At 40.2% G+C, this 17,006-nt stretch overlaps 1 protein-coding gene across 4 annotated transcripts in view; it reads right to left on the bottom strand.

The window, feature by feature from the left end:
- Nucleotides 1–17,006, bottom strand: part of LOC115378114 (actin-binding LIM protein 1-like) — a 32,260-nt gene that overhangs the window by 9,373 nt on the left and 5,881 nt on the right. For 3 of the 4 annotated variants that reach the window (XM_030078258.1, XM_030078259.1, XM_030078261.1), the window contains exons 2-12: nt 13,301–13,444; nt 9,823–10,006; nt 9,619–9,731; nt 7,775–7,901; nt 7,424–7,517; nt 5,712–5,799; nt 5,052–5,110; nt 2,440–2,517; nt 1,755–1,922; nt 957–995; nt 624–756 (exon numbers count right to left, since the gene is read on the bottom strand). In XM_030078258.1, coding sequence (XP_029934118.1) covers nt 624–756; nt 957–995; nt 1,755–1,922; nt 2,440–2,517; nt 5,052–5,110; nt 5,712–5,799; nt 7,424–7,517; nt 7,775–7,901; nt 9,619–9,731; nt 9,823–10,006; nt 13,301–13,444 — 1,227 coding nt within the window. The remainder of the gene's footprint in view (nt 1–623; nt 757–956; nt 996–1,754; nt 1,923–2,439; nt 2,518–5,051; nt 5,111–5,711; nt 5,800–7,423; nt 7,518–7,774; nt 7,902–9,618; nt 9,732–9,822; nt 10,007–13,300; nt 13,445–17,006) is intronic. The other variant, XM_030078260.1, reaches the window with a different exon arrangement.

Here is a 17,006-nt window from a genome sequence, read left to right as displayed (position 1 = left end):
ACTAATGGCAACCCTATTTTCGGGATTACTCAAATAGCAAATGTGGACCCACTTTCAAAGAAGAACTAAATATTTTATATCACATCCTGTGTGTTACTTTTGTTCCTTTCCCCTTTTAAGTTTCTACCTGTATGACAGATAAGGTGATTTTAGGAACAAGCCATGAATATGTGGCTGCTCACACTGACTACAGTGCATACGAGTGTTAGATTATTGTAAAAGCTAAAAAAAACAAACAAAAAAAAAAACAAAAAAAATTTGAGATGGATACCAGTGGTGATCAGGAGAGATGAAGAAAAGGGCGGGTTGGGACTGTGGGTGGGCTTACCTTTGGTGTGAGGTGGAAAGTGGTGACATAAAGGGGAAGTAGGGTAAGTGTTATTGATGCCAGAGAGTAAAGAGGAACAGAGCAACAACCCTGTCAGCCAGAAGAAGCAGCAGAATAGCAGGAGGAGGAGGAGGTGGCGAGGGAATTACAGGGTCAGAGAGGAGGAGATGAGTGAAAGAGGGGAAATCTGAGAGAATGGAAACTGAGAGGATGTGAACAGAGCAGTATCCTTGACCTGGAAAACTTGTGAGGATAGACCACAATGGAACATTTTATTGTTGAGAGCTACTCTCACCTGGCCGATGGAAGTGCTGGGGTGATCGTGACACAGTGGGCGTGTAGCTGTGGCGGTTATACATCGCACGGGATCCAAAAGACCCGTGGCTTGTGGATCTTGGCACCATGCCGTTTTTCATCTCATAACTCTCCTTAAAAGAAGACACATGAGCCAGTGTAAAACATATGAATTAGAAACTAACATGTCTGTTCTATTAGTGTTAAATACCTTTGATTTGAGAGGGCACAGATAGTGTAAATGCACAGTTTTTCTGTGATTAATGTGTAAGAGTTTAGTTCATAAATAACGTGAATACCAGAGGCAAAAATACTAGGAAACTAGCATACTGACCTCTGGAGAAGTCGGAGTAAGAGATGAAGTCCCTGGTGACTAAAAGAAAACAAAAAACAGAAAAACAAAGTATTTAAATATACCATGTTGTGCATTTTGTCAGAGTTGGGTGTAAACCTTTTGCCTTCCACAAGTCAGCTTTTCAGGGAATAAGAAAAACAGCCTTTATCTTAGCTTGACCACCATGAATTTTATCCAGTGATTTTTTTTTTTTTTGAAAGGGTTTCATCACCCCACAGGTTGTAGATTTTTTTAAACCAGAGGAAGCACAAAATCTTTCAGCTGAAATTAAAATGTGAGAATCTCCAAAACAAGACTTACAAGTATTGCATGATGATGGCGATACTGTAAATTGGTAAAGAAGTTGTTTGAATGACATATAAAAGTATGAGTACTTACAGGCCATATATAAGACTATATAATTATGAGGGGTTCCTCACATAGTATTATCTATTGCAGATGTGCATGACTGTGTATGGTAACAAGGGTTATCCCATGTTACTGTGTCATGCAGCACAATGAGCACTCAGAAAACAAGAAGTAAAGGACCATGACTGTACAAATGAGCTCTTTATTAAATTATGCTTTTTGTTTGTTTGCTTTTTGCCATAGCATTGTACATTTTGAAACAGATATGGGGTGCTCCTGGAAATACTGAATCCCACACATTCATTGATGTCTCTGGAAATATCTGGGCAATCAAAACAGAAAATTCAATGAAGAGCAAGCGGATCAGCATCAAAACAATGACACACCGACATGCCGCTTGAGATATCTTGGAGTGCTGAGGGAAGTTACCTCTACAGGGCTTTGTCTGTCTTGTCTCTTTCCTTTGCTGTCCAGTGTGGAGGAGTTGTTGACAGATCCATAGGACATCATATCAGGATACTCTATATCAAATATGGCCTTGACTTTTGGAATGGCTGCTAAGTCTCGGTAATCAATGATCTCATTGTCTACTTTTGCCTGGGATCGGGGCAGGGAAGAGAGGAAAGGTTAGGACACACAGGCTGGGAAGACAAAAGGAGTTGAGAGTATGGGTTAGGGCAGGTCAGGGTCAAAGGCTGGCTATTACATCACTCCAGGGAAAAATTAAACTTTATTCCCATAACACATCACTGGATGCACTTTTTTAAGAAATAAACCAAACAAATCCTTTAATCTGTAAACCATGTTTTTGATATTTAATGCATATCATCCACCTACTAGATTGAAGAGGATCAACATACACTTGCTCGCATTTCAAGAGGTGTGTTTGTGGGATAAAGTGTAATGATACATATAGATGCATATAATGGTCAAAAATCAAATTCTAATTTAAATTTGAGCATTTGAAATTTCAGTTACATTTTCATTTCCAAAATTCAACTATCATTTTAATTTTGTCCACTATATGCTATAATACTTAAATAAAGGATAAAGGAAAAGCAGAAGAAGTGTACACTATTGAGGATGCTGAGCAAGTGCTGCAGGTAGTACTCACATAGAGGTTGTAGCCAGGGGAGCCCGGCGTGCTTGAGCCCGGTCTGGAAAAGAGGCTTTCAGTTGAAGATCTGGTGGGCTAAGAGAAAAAAGTTGGGTTAGTGATCTGACTCGAAGAATGTTTCATGAGAAATAACATCCTCAGCTGATTTCTTCATTACACCCACAGCGTGTCCTCACATCTCACCCTGCGTTCCACATGGACAAAGGCAATCACAAGCCAGTGATGTACACAGAGGACCATTCCCAATACTGACCCCCTCCCATTTTTTTTATTTTTTTTTTTGCATTTTTTGCAAGAAAAAAGAAAGTAAGTATTTTTTCCTTACTTTATTTGCACATGACAACAGCATCAGCCATATTTATAAGTTCACAGTGCAAACTAAAGTAAGGAGAAAAGTCTAGCATTGCAACACACTGGTTCTCTGGGTCCCAGTGGAGGGCAACTATTAAGGCATAAAATTAACACAGCCAAGCATGCAGCACTGCCTACACTGAAATGTCACATGCTGCCACCGACTTAGACATAAAAAACATACTATGTTTGAACTTTTTTCTCTAACACTGTAGCATAATATAGGAAATAATTTGCTCATCAAATGCAGATCTCCTCTAAACTATAAGATGTAACACTTAACTGAGTTTTCTATAAATGAAACATATTACATGTACCAAACTGACTAAAAAACAAGTTTCTCCAAAGGATTCTGAAATGAGCTCATAATGTCTGACATAATGGCAATATTGACAAATGGCCATTCATTACATGTATAATAGTGGCCGACAGTTGAACTGATGATGTGATACTCACAAGACTCTGATGTGAAAATGAAAAACAGTAAGCAGGAGAACTGTTCAAAGGCGCAAGTACTATCACTTAAAACTGAAGAACAATTGAGGGGTTTTTTTTGAAAAAAAAAAACAAAAAAAAACCCCTCTTAACATGCCCTTATGATTTGGAATATAAACATATATATATATATATATATATATATATATATATATATATATATATTTTAATCTATGTTGCTTTCATAGTTATGGCTACACATTTGTCTAATGGCCAAAGTCAAGATCTGGATCACCACCAAAATCTCATCAATTGTTCTTTGATCAAAGGCTGAAATGTCCACCAAATTTCACGTGAAAAAACATAAATTCTTTTGTGGAAGTATCCACAAAACGTAATACTATACATAAGTAGGCATTTACATCTAGTAACACTTTCTACCCAAGCAGAGCTTGATACAATGTGTGTGTGTGTGTGTGTGTGTGTGTGTGTGTACATACACATACATATCTTTGATTGATTTGATAATTAGACCACAACACGATGCTGAGAGCTTAAACTCCATATGTAAACACAGTCAGTCCTGCTTGTGCGTTCACAGTAGATTGGTTGTACAAAAACACAAATTAAAGTAGAAAAAATGTTTTTGGCTGTAAATGAGGGCATCTTTTCTCTCAGACAAAGCTCATGTTGGATTACATGGATTACTTTGTCTGACCTCCAATTGGAAAATGTGGTAAAGCTGCTGACAACAAGGTAAGTGGCTTTGAATTAACTTTTTCTGTTGCAGCACTGCTGATTGCAGTAACAGAGGCACTCACGCAAATGATCTGAAATTTGGATACACTTATCTGCAGAATGTGTGGTTTCATAAATGCCCTGAAAATAGCTGAAGTTGCCATGGGGTGAAATGAAGGGCAGAGGAGGAGCTTATTCGGCCGATACAGAAATTTAGAAACCTAAACCAGGAAATAATAACAGGCTGGCTGTAAATTGTATGGTGGAAAGAAGACCCACAGTGATGACTCTCACATTGCAAGGAGTCATTTTACCCTAAAAAATGCTTGTAATGTAGCTTTAAGAGGCAGCTGTACCGCAGCAGCAGCAGCAGCACCTACACACTAACTAGCAGGGTTCTTTGCGGTTTGTTTGCAAAGCAATTTTTATGTCTCTTCTTCTTCATACTTCTGCTATCCTTTAGTAATACTGTCTTCTGAAAGTAGTAATACAACTATCCCGTTCTACTTCACACTATAAAATCCATTTCAACAGTGTATGACCCTAAAGAAGGTGTTCACATGAATGCATGTTGACTGCTTTGACTGACACATGAGTCCCATTGTTGGTCCTGCTTTCAGGCAAGCGAGTGCAGTTAGCTGAAGCAGTGAGAGTACAGCCGGCTCACTCAGTCAGTGCAAACCTCAGACCTGCTTAACCTTTAGTTCACTTGGGGGGTAAAAGAAATCAAGACAGGGTGTTTTTGATCTGATGGCCGGGGAAATCTGGGAAGGAAGAGAATTTTGTAAAGAAATTGCATTGTACAGCTAATAGCATTCATCATTTAGAATAACAAAGAGCACTCTCACATATTCTTTGTAACAGCATTCAGATCAGCTAGATGTGCACAGCTAATTTTGGGAAGTTGTGTGAATCACATGATGCCAACTTGGCAATTCCATGATAGAAATCTGTGTCCTCCTACGTAAGAGTGCTGCCTGTAATACATAGTTAATTACATTTCACACATAGAAATGTCATGTTCGGAATATTTTGCACATGCATAAGCATGCACATGTTGGTAAATGCTGAAGAAGAATGCTTACCCTGTATTTGTCCTCATTTCTGCTGTTGTTTCTACAGTTTGGGTGCCACATTGTAGAGCCTGTGGAGAGAAGGACAGTTAGACACCATAGCAACTAAAGAGGGGAAAAAATGAACGAAACACACATTAAGTAGAGTCAGCAGAAACACTGGACATTTAGACTTCTTTTAATTATATCTGTCTCTGCAAGCATTACAGTGCAACTCTAATAATTACTGTCCTAAATCTCAGCTCTTTTAACTGTGATTTAATTTAACTGTGGCGATCTAATTGTGGTGATTCATATCACAAAGAGAACTGAGCAGGTCAGGCATGCCATTGCAAGTCTTGCCTGTGTAGGCTGGTGAATATCTTTGTACCGTAAAGTAGTTCCCAGTAAAACCTATTTTAATTGCAAGATCAGTGGTCAGTGTGCAAGATCATTTTAAGCATTGTCTTTATCTAAAGCATATGTTCTATAGGATTTAGGCTTCATGCAATATACAGATTCATGTGCTTCCATCTTTATAACCCCCCTTCATGGCATAAACTGGCATCCTTGTGAAAGACTTCCAAAGCCCTCCATTCCATCCAAAGCACAATGCCTCTGTTCAAAGGAGAGAATTAGGCTGACAGGGTCTGAGGCAGCACCTTTTTGCTACGTCACACTCTCCAAACCGACCTTGCAGGTACATTTCCTCTCCCTCTGTGAACATGTGGTCACATCGGCTGCACTTTGCACAACTTGGGTGATAGTGTTTGTGCCCAGCCTATATGGAAGACAATAAAAAGGGGGGGCAAATTCAGCTGTTAGATTGTATGCATGCACGAAATGCATTAGATGTGTTTATTCAGAAGTTTCATTACAGTTTCCAGGGCTGTGCTACACCAAGAGCAAAAAAGTCAGACACAGAAGAACACAAAAAGAGTGTATGTGCACAGTCCTTGAAAGATTATCTTGGAGAAATAAATGGAATCCACATGCATGTCAGTTCCTTTGCACAATTTAATTTCAAACGTAGTGAATGGCCCTGGTATAGAAATGGGTTATGTAAGTCAAAGACAAACCCCTACCCCACCCTGTCGCAGTCTGATGCAAGGCTCAGAAAATGCATGATTTCACCTAGATATGACCGTGTTGCAGTGGGAAATTAGCAGCAAGTTTCCTCTCACCAACAAACTTTGACAAAAGTTAATGTTTTTGCTTGGTTAATGTACTGGGTTTACATCTTACTCAGTTCTTTCGACAAAGAAATTTACCACAAAATACGTTATAGTAACTTTGACAAAACAGTGAAGCAGTAACAATGACTTTCATTACATAAGTAATCGTTGTAATACATGTACAACGCAGATCGAAATATGAATCACTGCCAATAAAAACATATATGTGTTTTCAATGTTGATACCGAAATTCAAAATTGATTCAACTGCAGATTGGAGCTGCAGCTGAAACTCTTACCTCGAGCTTGTGTGGGCAAAAATGTGTCCACTTCCAGATTGTCTCTGTCCCCCCTAAAAAATAAGATTTTCAGCACCACCGCCTCCCTCCTTTAGTTCTGTTCAGGGTCTTTCATCCAAATTTAGCTGATGTAAGCTTTGAAAGAGCCAGCCCTTTGACATCAGCAAGGCCGTCATGTTATAACGACAAATTACTGGGATCATAGAGAATGATGATGCTTGCTTTTGAGAGTGTGTGACAGGGCAAACTGTTCATCTCCACAGGGACTCTCCAGACCAGATGTTCTCAGAGACTGGGGAGTTAGAGGGCTGGACTACAAATAGTAACTTATAGGTCATCTCTCTCATAGCCTCCTCTAAGGCTAGCTGTCCTTTACATTGTTTGTCTCCGAAAATTCCTATTTTTGGCAGCTTGGTGTAGATCACTGTCTGATGAAGTGTGCACTCTATAGGTCGTTTTAGTGTCTTACTTTTGTCTGACTGGTCTGATTTACAATCATACAAATTCAGTTCATTGTTAGACTGCAACAAAACATATATTAATTCTGTCCCTCCCACCTCCACCAACCAGCCTTGCAACACAGCTAATTTTTCACCTGTGTAAAGGTGCACTATATGCAAAATTGTCAAAAGTCACCCAATTGGACCCTATATATGCAGCTAATACAAAAATAGAATAGTTATTTAATTTATCAGAGGGTTGGTCCTTGGCTATTTTACATCATGCACCTTTAATTCATGTGTAAAAGCTATAGTGTTGATGAATGACATTTAAAGAGTCTCACTCCAAAATTTCCAGCACATGAAGAGGAAAGAAGGTGATTTTTACATATTGACTACTCATATTTCGGATATGCAAAATGATCAAATTCACGTGCAGGAACAGGCATTTTGGAGCAGGACTTTACTGACACATGAGGAAACGTTTCTTACCTCCAGGACTTTCCCTGTTATGAACTTCTGGCATGCCTCACACCGTATCCCAAACTGGATCTGGTAGTCCTTTTCACAGTATGGAACACCATCCCTGACAGTAAGAAACAATCTATGTAGCAGTTGTAATAGATAGTAATATTATTATTAATTATGGCAATTCTTTGAAAGCACTGAAAATACATTTACCCCCGCACCCAATAATTTTTTTCATTGGCAAAACATTGAAAATGAATTTCACTGCGTTCCTCATATTTTGTGCATTCATCAGAGTGAAATGCAAGGGAAGTAGAAAGACAACAAAGAGTGAGTGAGGGAGTAAATGGAAGTAGTTTGCAAAGGTGTGTTTACTTGCTGATGTATTCTCCGCTCAGCACTTTGCTGCATGCTTTGCACTTGAAGCAGCCCAGGTGCCACTGGCCTCCCAACGCTAACAGGGCCTGACCATTCTTGATGTCTCTGCCACAGCCAGCGCAATCTGAAAGCACACACACGCACAAAAACACTGCACATAAAGCTTTGCTCGAGAAAACACTCGTGAGGATGCAAGCACTGAGGCTGAAATACAGACCTCTGGCAGAGTGATGTTAATGCACCTTACCAAACAGTATTACAAATAGCATTGCATGGCAAGAATATTAAGGCTTTCATTTGCTAGTCTGTTTTTTTTTTTATTCTACTGGATCGAGTTCTTGTCTATTACCCAGACAAAACACAACCTAATGGACTTTTTTCTTTGAACTTTCAAGGCTTAACAATGAAACAAGTGAGCATTACATTCATGCTTTACTAAATGTGTCACATCCACAACAAATAACTATGGAATCATGCCACATTATTACAAGCAACAATATCTACAGCAAAACATAAATAAAATTCTTAAAATAAAATAAAATTCAAGGGTTTCAAACTTAATTAGACCTTCTGCTGCACACCTTTAGACAACCGTGGTGTAACGTCCAATGAAATCTGGTAAAATATATATGAATGCTTCCTGCAAGCCTTTTTTTTCCTCTTGTATGGCTTGCACATGCAGAGACAGCGAAATTACAATGAAAACCCACCAAAGCGTTGTTTTTGTTGCTTTTTAAACCATACAGGCACCTTCCCTCTCAGTGATGTACATTCCCAGAGATCTGTACAACTTCTAACAATCCCAGAAGCTGAACTGTGGTGAGGTGGATATGGTCAAATTGTGGTGGAGAGTCTCCAAATGCTGAATCATTAACCTGGCATGATCCCGGTTGGCATCATTGTGCAAAAGGAGGGTGACCGGTTTTGTAAGGTAATGAAAATACACAATGATTTAAAATGACACCTGGGAAGTCAGTAACTTTACAGGCGCATTGGTCAAGTGTGCCAAGACGAGGTTAAACCACAACTTAATGTCAAATTATGGATATTGCATGGCCAAGATTACTGTCAATGATCATACTGTGCAAGGTGTGAAGTGCAAGAAATAGCATGGTTTTTAAAGTTATCCAGTGTCATTTGTGACCCCTAGGGGCGCTATAGTGCACACAGGTGCACCCTAGGAAAACTGAGTCCATGTCTTGTTTCCTTTGAGGTAGGAAAATGCATTCAACATATTTGTTAGGCCTCAAGGACACACACAATGTGTTCAAGTGAGAGATTTTGAGTGTAAAGATAACTGTGTTTGTTTACAGGGGAAACTACATTGGGCTTAGAGAGCAATTAGTTGAAAAGATGTGATGAGTTTCTTTGGGCTTTATGGATGTAATCATCTCCCAGATGAAGGTTTTTGAGCCAATAGTTGATTCAGTATACCGGGTCAATGGCAAGCTTTAATATCTATGATTTTACCCTGATGTCAATTATTTTCTTAATGGATGACAGTAAATTTAAATTAAATAGGTCAGTGAACACTTCTTGTGGATACTACTGAGTACAGATACAGGTGTTGCCACAATGTCTGCGAGTCCCAGGTGTGACGCCACACCAGGTGAGACTTCAACACCACTTTTTGCTGATGTTAAAACACAGTCCACCTCATTTTGATTTGCCACTGAGCTCACTGATCTGATACAAATTTGGAGTCTCACAGGCCTATGAAATTATGGATGACTATAAATGGATAATTAGAACGTTTTGGAACTCATTAGATTTCCTGCTTACGGAACAAACTTGGAAGAATTATCCAGGAGCTTTCCAGATTTATAAAAGTGTATACTCACTCTTGGAGCAGCTGAAGTCCTTAGTGGGAGTGGGAGAGGTGGGTTTCGTGCAACGCTGGCAGAGGCAGTCTTTTCCACTGAAGGTGACCCGATCCCCCGCAGGAAAGGGCCGTCTGAAAAATAGTTTACGTCAGAACAAACTGTGTGTGAATTAGGGCAAAAGAAGCCATTCTGCATCCAAGGAATTTCTTTGTATAGTCATACTTGCACATGGTGCACACAAAGCATGCTGGGTGGTAGGCCTTTCCCAGGGCTGTGACGACTTCACCCTCCACAAATTCCCCACAGTTGGTGCAGCATGTGCCGTGCAGCCGCTGGAAGTCCAGTGGGCAGAGATAGTCTCCATTCTTCACGAAGAACCCCCCCTGAGCCAGGTCACAGCCACACACTGCAAACAGTCACACAATCACATACAAACAGGGAGAGGGATGAAAATGTATTATGAATAAATTGATTAATACATAAAAATAAAAATATGATGGACAAATCTATTTGCAGTGATGAGTGCCTCACAACTGTCCTTGGTGTGTGTTATTTTTTCATTACATGAAAAAAGCTTAAAGCTTAAAAAAAAGGAATAAGAGTCATTTTTAATGCTATGTTTTAGTTTAGACTGCTGTATGTCTGTTCCTGTGTGCCAAAAGCTGTCATCTATCTGTCATTCTAAGGTCACAGGTCCTGAGCCCCCTACTGTACACACTACTGGCCGACATCAACACTGAAAGTCCAAGTGAAGACCCACCAATGCCTCAGCGACTCTTCATTTCCTTCTACAGGCGTGTGGTGGAGAGCATCCACACTTCCTGCATCACCGTGTCGTACGGTAACTGCTCCACTGCAGATAGGTGGTCACTGCAGCGCACAGGTGTCAAACTCGTGCCATGGAGGGCCAAGAGACTGCAGGTTTTCATTCCAACCAACAACTCCACCAGGTGATTTCACTGATTAGTCCCGCCTCTCTGTTTCGAGGTAGGGTGATCAGTGAAATCACCTGGTGGAGTTGTTGGTTGGAATGAAAACCTGCAGCCTCTTGGCCCTCCATGGCACGAGTTTGACACCCCTGCTGCAGAGGGTGGTAAAGTGACATTTTCTCCAGCAGGTGAAGGAGAAGGAGCCTCTGGCAAATGGACTGTTTGCCCCCATCCCATCGGGCAGGAGGCTACGCAGCATCAGGACCAGAACCACCAGGCTGAGGAACAGCGTTTTCCCTGATGCTGTGAAACTGATAAATTCTGCCTCTCACTGAGCAATTGCTGCGATCATTATTATTATTATTATTATTATGCTGCTCTTTGCTGCACTTTGGGCCCATTTTGCCATTTTGGTTATTTTTGTATCTTAGACTTGTATTCTTATCCTCCCAATCTTGATTTACACTATTACCTTGAGCAGGACCCGAAGACCTCATTTCGTTCCTTTCATGTATAACATCTTTTGGGATGACAATAAAATATCCTTATCCTCATGTAGTATCTCTACATTTATTACCTGAGAAACGATTTATGATGTCCATGCTTGTGTTACTTTAAGAGGAGACACAATCAAATGAACAGTTAATTTGATGTGACCATGTGTATCACTATCTGAATCCTTAGTTAACTGAGTATAAGGTTACTATGATGATGTAACTCCATCCATAAATCCTCAAAAAGGACAAGGTACATGCTGTGCTATGTACATGCATGGCTTCTGTGTGTGTGTGTGCGTGCGTGCGTGTGTGTGTGTGTGTGTGTGTGTGTGTGTGTGTGTGTGTGTGTGTGTGTGTGTGTGTTGACAGTTAGCAAAGCATGGGCTCAGTCACCAGAGGCAGAGTGTGATCAGTCCAGTGACAGGTTGCTGTCAGACAGGCAGCTCTGTATCTCAGCCTGTTCACAGTCATTTGATACGCCCCTGTTTCCGGAGCTGTCCCTCTAAACATGCCACAGTCCTGTCACAATACAATGCACCGAGATGCCAATGACAGATTTGTGTTGTTCTATTCCTATCCAACTGTGAGTGACTCACAGTGCTTGATATTTTTTAAGCATTTTTAATAAGGCCGAATAAAGAAGCCTTAAACTTGTTTGTACATTTGTGTGATCCTACTGATTAACAATGTTATGAAAATGGTATAAACTCCCTTACTGTCAAGAGTCAGATTACTGTTGTTTGACTGACTTGTTAATAAGTGCATATTGTTATTATTATTTTCATAGCTGTCATCATTATTATTAACACCTGATCTGGGATGATAAGTTAAGTTTGACTTGTGTAAGATTTCCTAAACCAGTGAAAGTAAGAGTAGTCACCTAAATGTAGCCAGTGATCCCTATGGGCATATGAAAGCAAGTGAATATTGTCAAACATGCCAAAAAGTATGTTAGAGGACAGATCTCTCCACTTGGTGTGCCACTGATGGCTGTTCATTTTCCATTCAAAGTGAAACACTCTGACACAAACTGAACCAGTGAAGCAGACTTTCCCATTCGATGCTCAGATCTTCCCACTGTAAAATGACTGCAAACTGAAAATGGGTCTTTGTTTTCCCTCGGCTGTAAACACCATCGCTATGCTATGAAAGGGCACCAACATGAGGGGCCTGTCAGTGTCGATTAGCAACGACAATAGCTTACTGAAGAAGTATGGTTTCCACCGAGCGCAGTAACCCTGGTGACAGACTGTCTGACAGCCCAGGAGACTCTCATTATGTCCGCCATCACTGTAGAAGTGTCTTTAATCCAGGGTAGTAAACTGCATTGAAGGGCATTCTCGGTGTGACATTGTTTGACAAGAATATTGAACAGATTGATAAATTTAAAGTGAACAGCGCGACATCCTTCTGCAACTTCAAAAGTGACCTGTGAGATTATAGTGTGCCAGTAAATGCTGCCTGTGTTACTTACACTGGAAAATTTCCTGTGCATCCTGAGCAAAATTATATAGACCAAAAATCAAAAACCAATTCCAGTTTTTTCATTGCCAGGAAAACACTAAATCTACTCAGATCAAAACCACACTGTTCATTGTCGGGCTCCTAATAATACTGGCGTTACAGAGCTGTACTTTGTCAAAAGTGATTTTGGACAGAAACAAATGGAGGCACTCCATCTCCACTCCTGCTTCCAAAACAAGCTCCTACTGAAATACTGTTCACTGACAGATGGTTACAACATTTCTCAAGTGCCTAAATTCAGACACACAGCCTCTACAGGCCGAGGTATCTAGTATTTGACCTTGACCTGACAGGTGTTACTAATAATGGTACCACTTTACAGCAAGACTACCCTTGTAAGAGGTTTATGAATGGTTTATAATTAGACTGTAAACACTTTATCTATCATTGATCAAGAATTATAAACAAGTTACGACACAAGTTTCATAAATCAATCTAGGGTCTCTATTTGGCAAGATAGTAAAGTAAACCAAGCAATTCGTAAGATCTGAAATTTAACAGAATAGATGCCAGAAACTTCATCTCGGCAAATAGTGAGCCTGCATCAGTGCATAAAAACTGTTTTAACTTGTTTCTAATTGTTTCTTAATAATTTAGAAATTGTAAAGCTGTGTTTACCGTGCTATTTTGTGTCAAAATGGCTGCTGTGAAAAAGTCCATCGGATTTGTTCTTAATCGGATTGGGGCATAATTGCAGATGACACCACCAACGTGTGTGTGCCTGCACCCACACATACCAACAGCACTCACCCTTGCAGGTAAAGCACTTGATGTGGAAGTGCTTGGTCTGGACCCGCAGCACCTCTCCCTTGCACGGCTCGCCACATCTGAAGCACTGGATGACCAGCTTCCCTGCTGGGGGACTCGGGTAGTGGCTGTCCTGAGCTCGCAGCACTAGAGGAGACAGAGGAGGCCTAAGTGACCATAATAAAGTATGTAATGGAAAACAGTTGAGTCCTCACCAGTCCGTCACAATCTATTTATCTATGGCATTTAACATGGACTGTTGCCTTTGTTACCTTGGAAAATCAATGAGCTGCTTGGTTCTTCTGTCACTTTTTTTTTTGTCTTTGATATGGTTAGCTTTAAAAATTGACACTTAGTTGAAGTTAAAGTCACTTAATCAGCAGTGTGTAACCTCACAAGCATGGTTGCCAGTTATTTTTTCCTCATATTTGCACAGTATAATGTGCATGCCTTAATTCTGCATGCAAATTATTCTGTATGTAAATGTGGAGATATTTGGACATACTGGACCGTTTAGCGAAGTATTTTCTATCTTACAGTGAATGTGGAAAAACATGAGATGTTTATATTACCAGCATACACTGTTAAATTACACACTCAGCTGGTAAATGTGCTGCACGTTTACAGTGGGGCTGTAAAGCCAAGAAAAATGTGGTGAATTTGCATATTTTCCAGCTCATGATGTGGTCTTTTCCCATAGTCCTGAATGTTTCCATGATTTGTTGTGGTTATGATGAGCCACTGTTTGATCACAGAGGAAGTTTGCTGTGAAATTATAACCACTTTTCACAACAAGTGCTTTAGAGACACTAAATGCAAACAAGACACAACCAGAATGCCAGATGTGCAGGGTTACAGGATAGCGGGGATGCAATGCAAGAAGATTCTGCAGTTTTTCTCCAAAATAATAATAATAATAATACAAAATCTGACTCTTTGAGTTACACTAACAAATCTTAACCTTGTTTGATATTATTACAAACAAAGTCACTGATAAAATAAATGAAATCAAGGAGTTTGTGGAACATTATCAAGCTCCTCTCAAACAGAGCAGGGCTTGCTGCGATTAATCTGAATCACTCGCTCTCTTTCTTCCGTGCACCAGGACCATGTACCATCCTCTTTCTGCCTCAGCAACTCACTACAATTGCCCCTCAGATTGTCCTTTCAGTGCTTACATAACTGAACTCTGTTTTGGCACAGAATGACACACACATGCACACACACCCTTTCCAAATCAATCAACAATGAAATACCGTCGCTCAGAAGTAAGCAAGAGCTAATGAGCAAGCCATGATTTTTCTACAGAGCTCAGAACTCGAACTTCACTGGTAATACTATACTTTGTGGGGGATTACGGCCCTTGTGTACCAAACTGGGGGCTTGTGTCATTGCATTTAGTTTGAAAGAGGAAAATTGTATCCTTTCCTCTCCTTGTGCAGCTCATTCCCTCTCCCACTCCTTCTTTCATGTTAACATGGCATGCAGTGGATGCCTTCACAATCTAATCAGAGGCAGCGCTCTTTAAAGGTCCTGAATGTGATTAGCAGAGGACAGGAAAGAATGTGGCATGTCAACAGCGCTTGGGCTCGCCCCCCTCCACCCCCATCCAAATACACAAACACACACACGATTTTAAGCCTTTCACGTCTCATACACCCCATCTCCCTCCCTCTCTCTCCTGATCCCCCTCTCCCCTCTCTCTGTGTCCAAGCACAGGTTACCTGAGGTTATTCTCTGCAGTGACCTTGCTTGCGTAAGGCTTGCTGGAGTACACACACACACCTGCATGTGTATCAAAAGCAAAAGCAGTGGTACACATCCCAATTGCATCTGCATCAAAAACGGATAATTCGCCCCTAAAACTATTTGACCAAAGAAGGAAGGCGCAATGTTTTCTAAACTTGAGGCTCCTTTTCTGAATGCCCAGTGCAGCCCAGCGAAAATTAAGTCAAGCATCCTTGCTATGTGGCTCTTGGTCTGCAGTGCCACTGGAGTGATTTGTTACCGTGGCAACAAGCATATATCCACAAACTAGATTAAGAGGTCTTGTGTTCCTAAATGTTAAGATAAAGTTCACTACATCTGACAGCTTTACAGACACAAGCCGAGCATGTGTACATACTACACCACATCCTTTAGGTAAGCCAATCTGATACAAATCCTTAGAAAGACAACACGCAGAATCAACACGCACAATCTGTATAAACAACCACTGAGCTCCGGATAAAGAGACAGGCAGCCCTCAGCAGGAATCTGTAGATTTGTTTTAGCTGCAAATGTTAAAAAGATTTCGAATTTACACAAACCCTTTGTGAGGCAAATGAACCGCCTGAAAATCCCAAACATCCAGATCGCTACGAATACATAACTGACTCATGATTTTTGCCAATACTTACACTTTTAGCCCCAAATTAAAACTGACAGCATTACGAATAGTACTCCAACTTATTCGAAAAGTAAACATGACTCACACATTTTTGGTCACACTGAAGCAAAAAGGCTATGATTTCACTTGTCTGTTCATGACCTGTATCCTTACATCATGCCCAGTCACCTGTAGGCACTAGTTTACAAAAACTGTATTTTGGAGACAGAGGCAGAGGTAATCACATTGGTTGTTAAACTGGTTAGAGTTAAATGTCAGTGGACAGAGCCAAAGTACAGTTTTGTTTTTGTTTTTTTTTTCTCACAGTTTTCCAGCGTGTAAATCAGTTAATCAGAAATCATATATGGAAAAAAGGGACTTTGATCAAAATATTTATCAAAAAGACATACTTATTTGAACTTGGAAGGTCAGCTACCAGTTTGCCAGCGTAGTATGGTTACACTTCTTTTTGTTTCCTCCATTAGCAAGAGCACTACCCATAATATTATTTACCTCCACTTTAACTTCTTGACAGTTTTTTTTTTTTTTTTTTTTTTTTAAACCCGGCTTCAGTCTTACATAGTAAGAAAAAAAAACTTTTTTTTTTTTTTTTTTTAACCTTATTATTTATATCTTTTGTTGCTGAACATACAGTTACTGGTCATTGTAATTAATATTATTTAATCAGCTCCAAATCCTCATATTTTACTCAGTGGTATTTGTGTTGTGTTGTGGATTTTCTGTCTTGTGTGATGCTGCACGTCTGCTTTCAGGTGTTTTTCCTGTTGTGTGAATGGTAAAACTGCATGATGCATGCAGGTCTCAGATGGAAAGAGTCCAAGAGTCCAAATGTCCACCGGCAACAACACTGGGTATTTCTTGATCTCTCCCAGAACGGGGAGGATGAAATGGTGTCAAGTATTAGCAAAAGGTAGATTTAGAAAGACAGCAAATGCAGAGAAACCTGAGAGGGCCGGCTAATCGCTGGTATCACTATCTCCAGCGAGGAAAATCTCTGTCTGTGTGTGGGGGAGGGGTGAGGGGGACCTATATTAAGCATCAAGAATTATGATGTAAGTATACTTGCATCTACTTTAGGTAAGCACAATAATACAGTTAGAACTAGATGCCTGATGTACAGATATTCTTCATATCTATTCAGGACTGTAAATGAACTTAGACACAGCAGTATTAAATACAACTACACAAACTCCAGTGAGGTTTTGGGTTTATATCTTCCATGCGAACTCAATTTATGAGACAACATAAACATCTTTGAAATAGGAAACTGTTGAAATTGCAGCGTAGAAACCTCTAAAAAGTTCCCCTCTAAGTCTCTCC

The sequence above is a fragment of the Myripristis murdjan genome, chromosome 19 (genome assembly GCF_902150065.1).
Source record: "Myripristis murdjan chromosome 19, fMyrMur1.1, whole genome shotgun sequence".
Lineage (NCBI taxonomy): Eukaryota > Metazoa > Chordata > Actinopteri > Holocentriformes > Holocentridae > Myripristis > Myripristis murdjan.
This window is presented reverse-complemented; position numbering and strand designations above follow the sequence as displayed.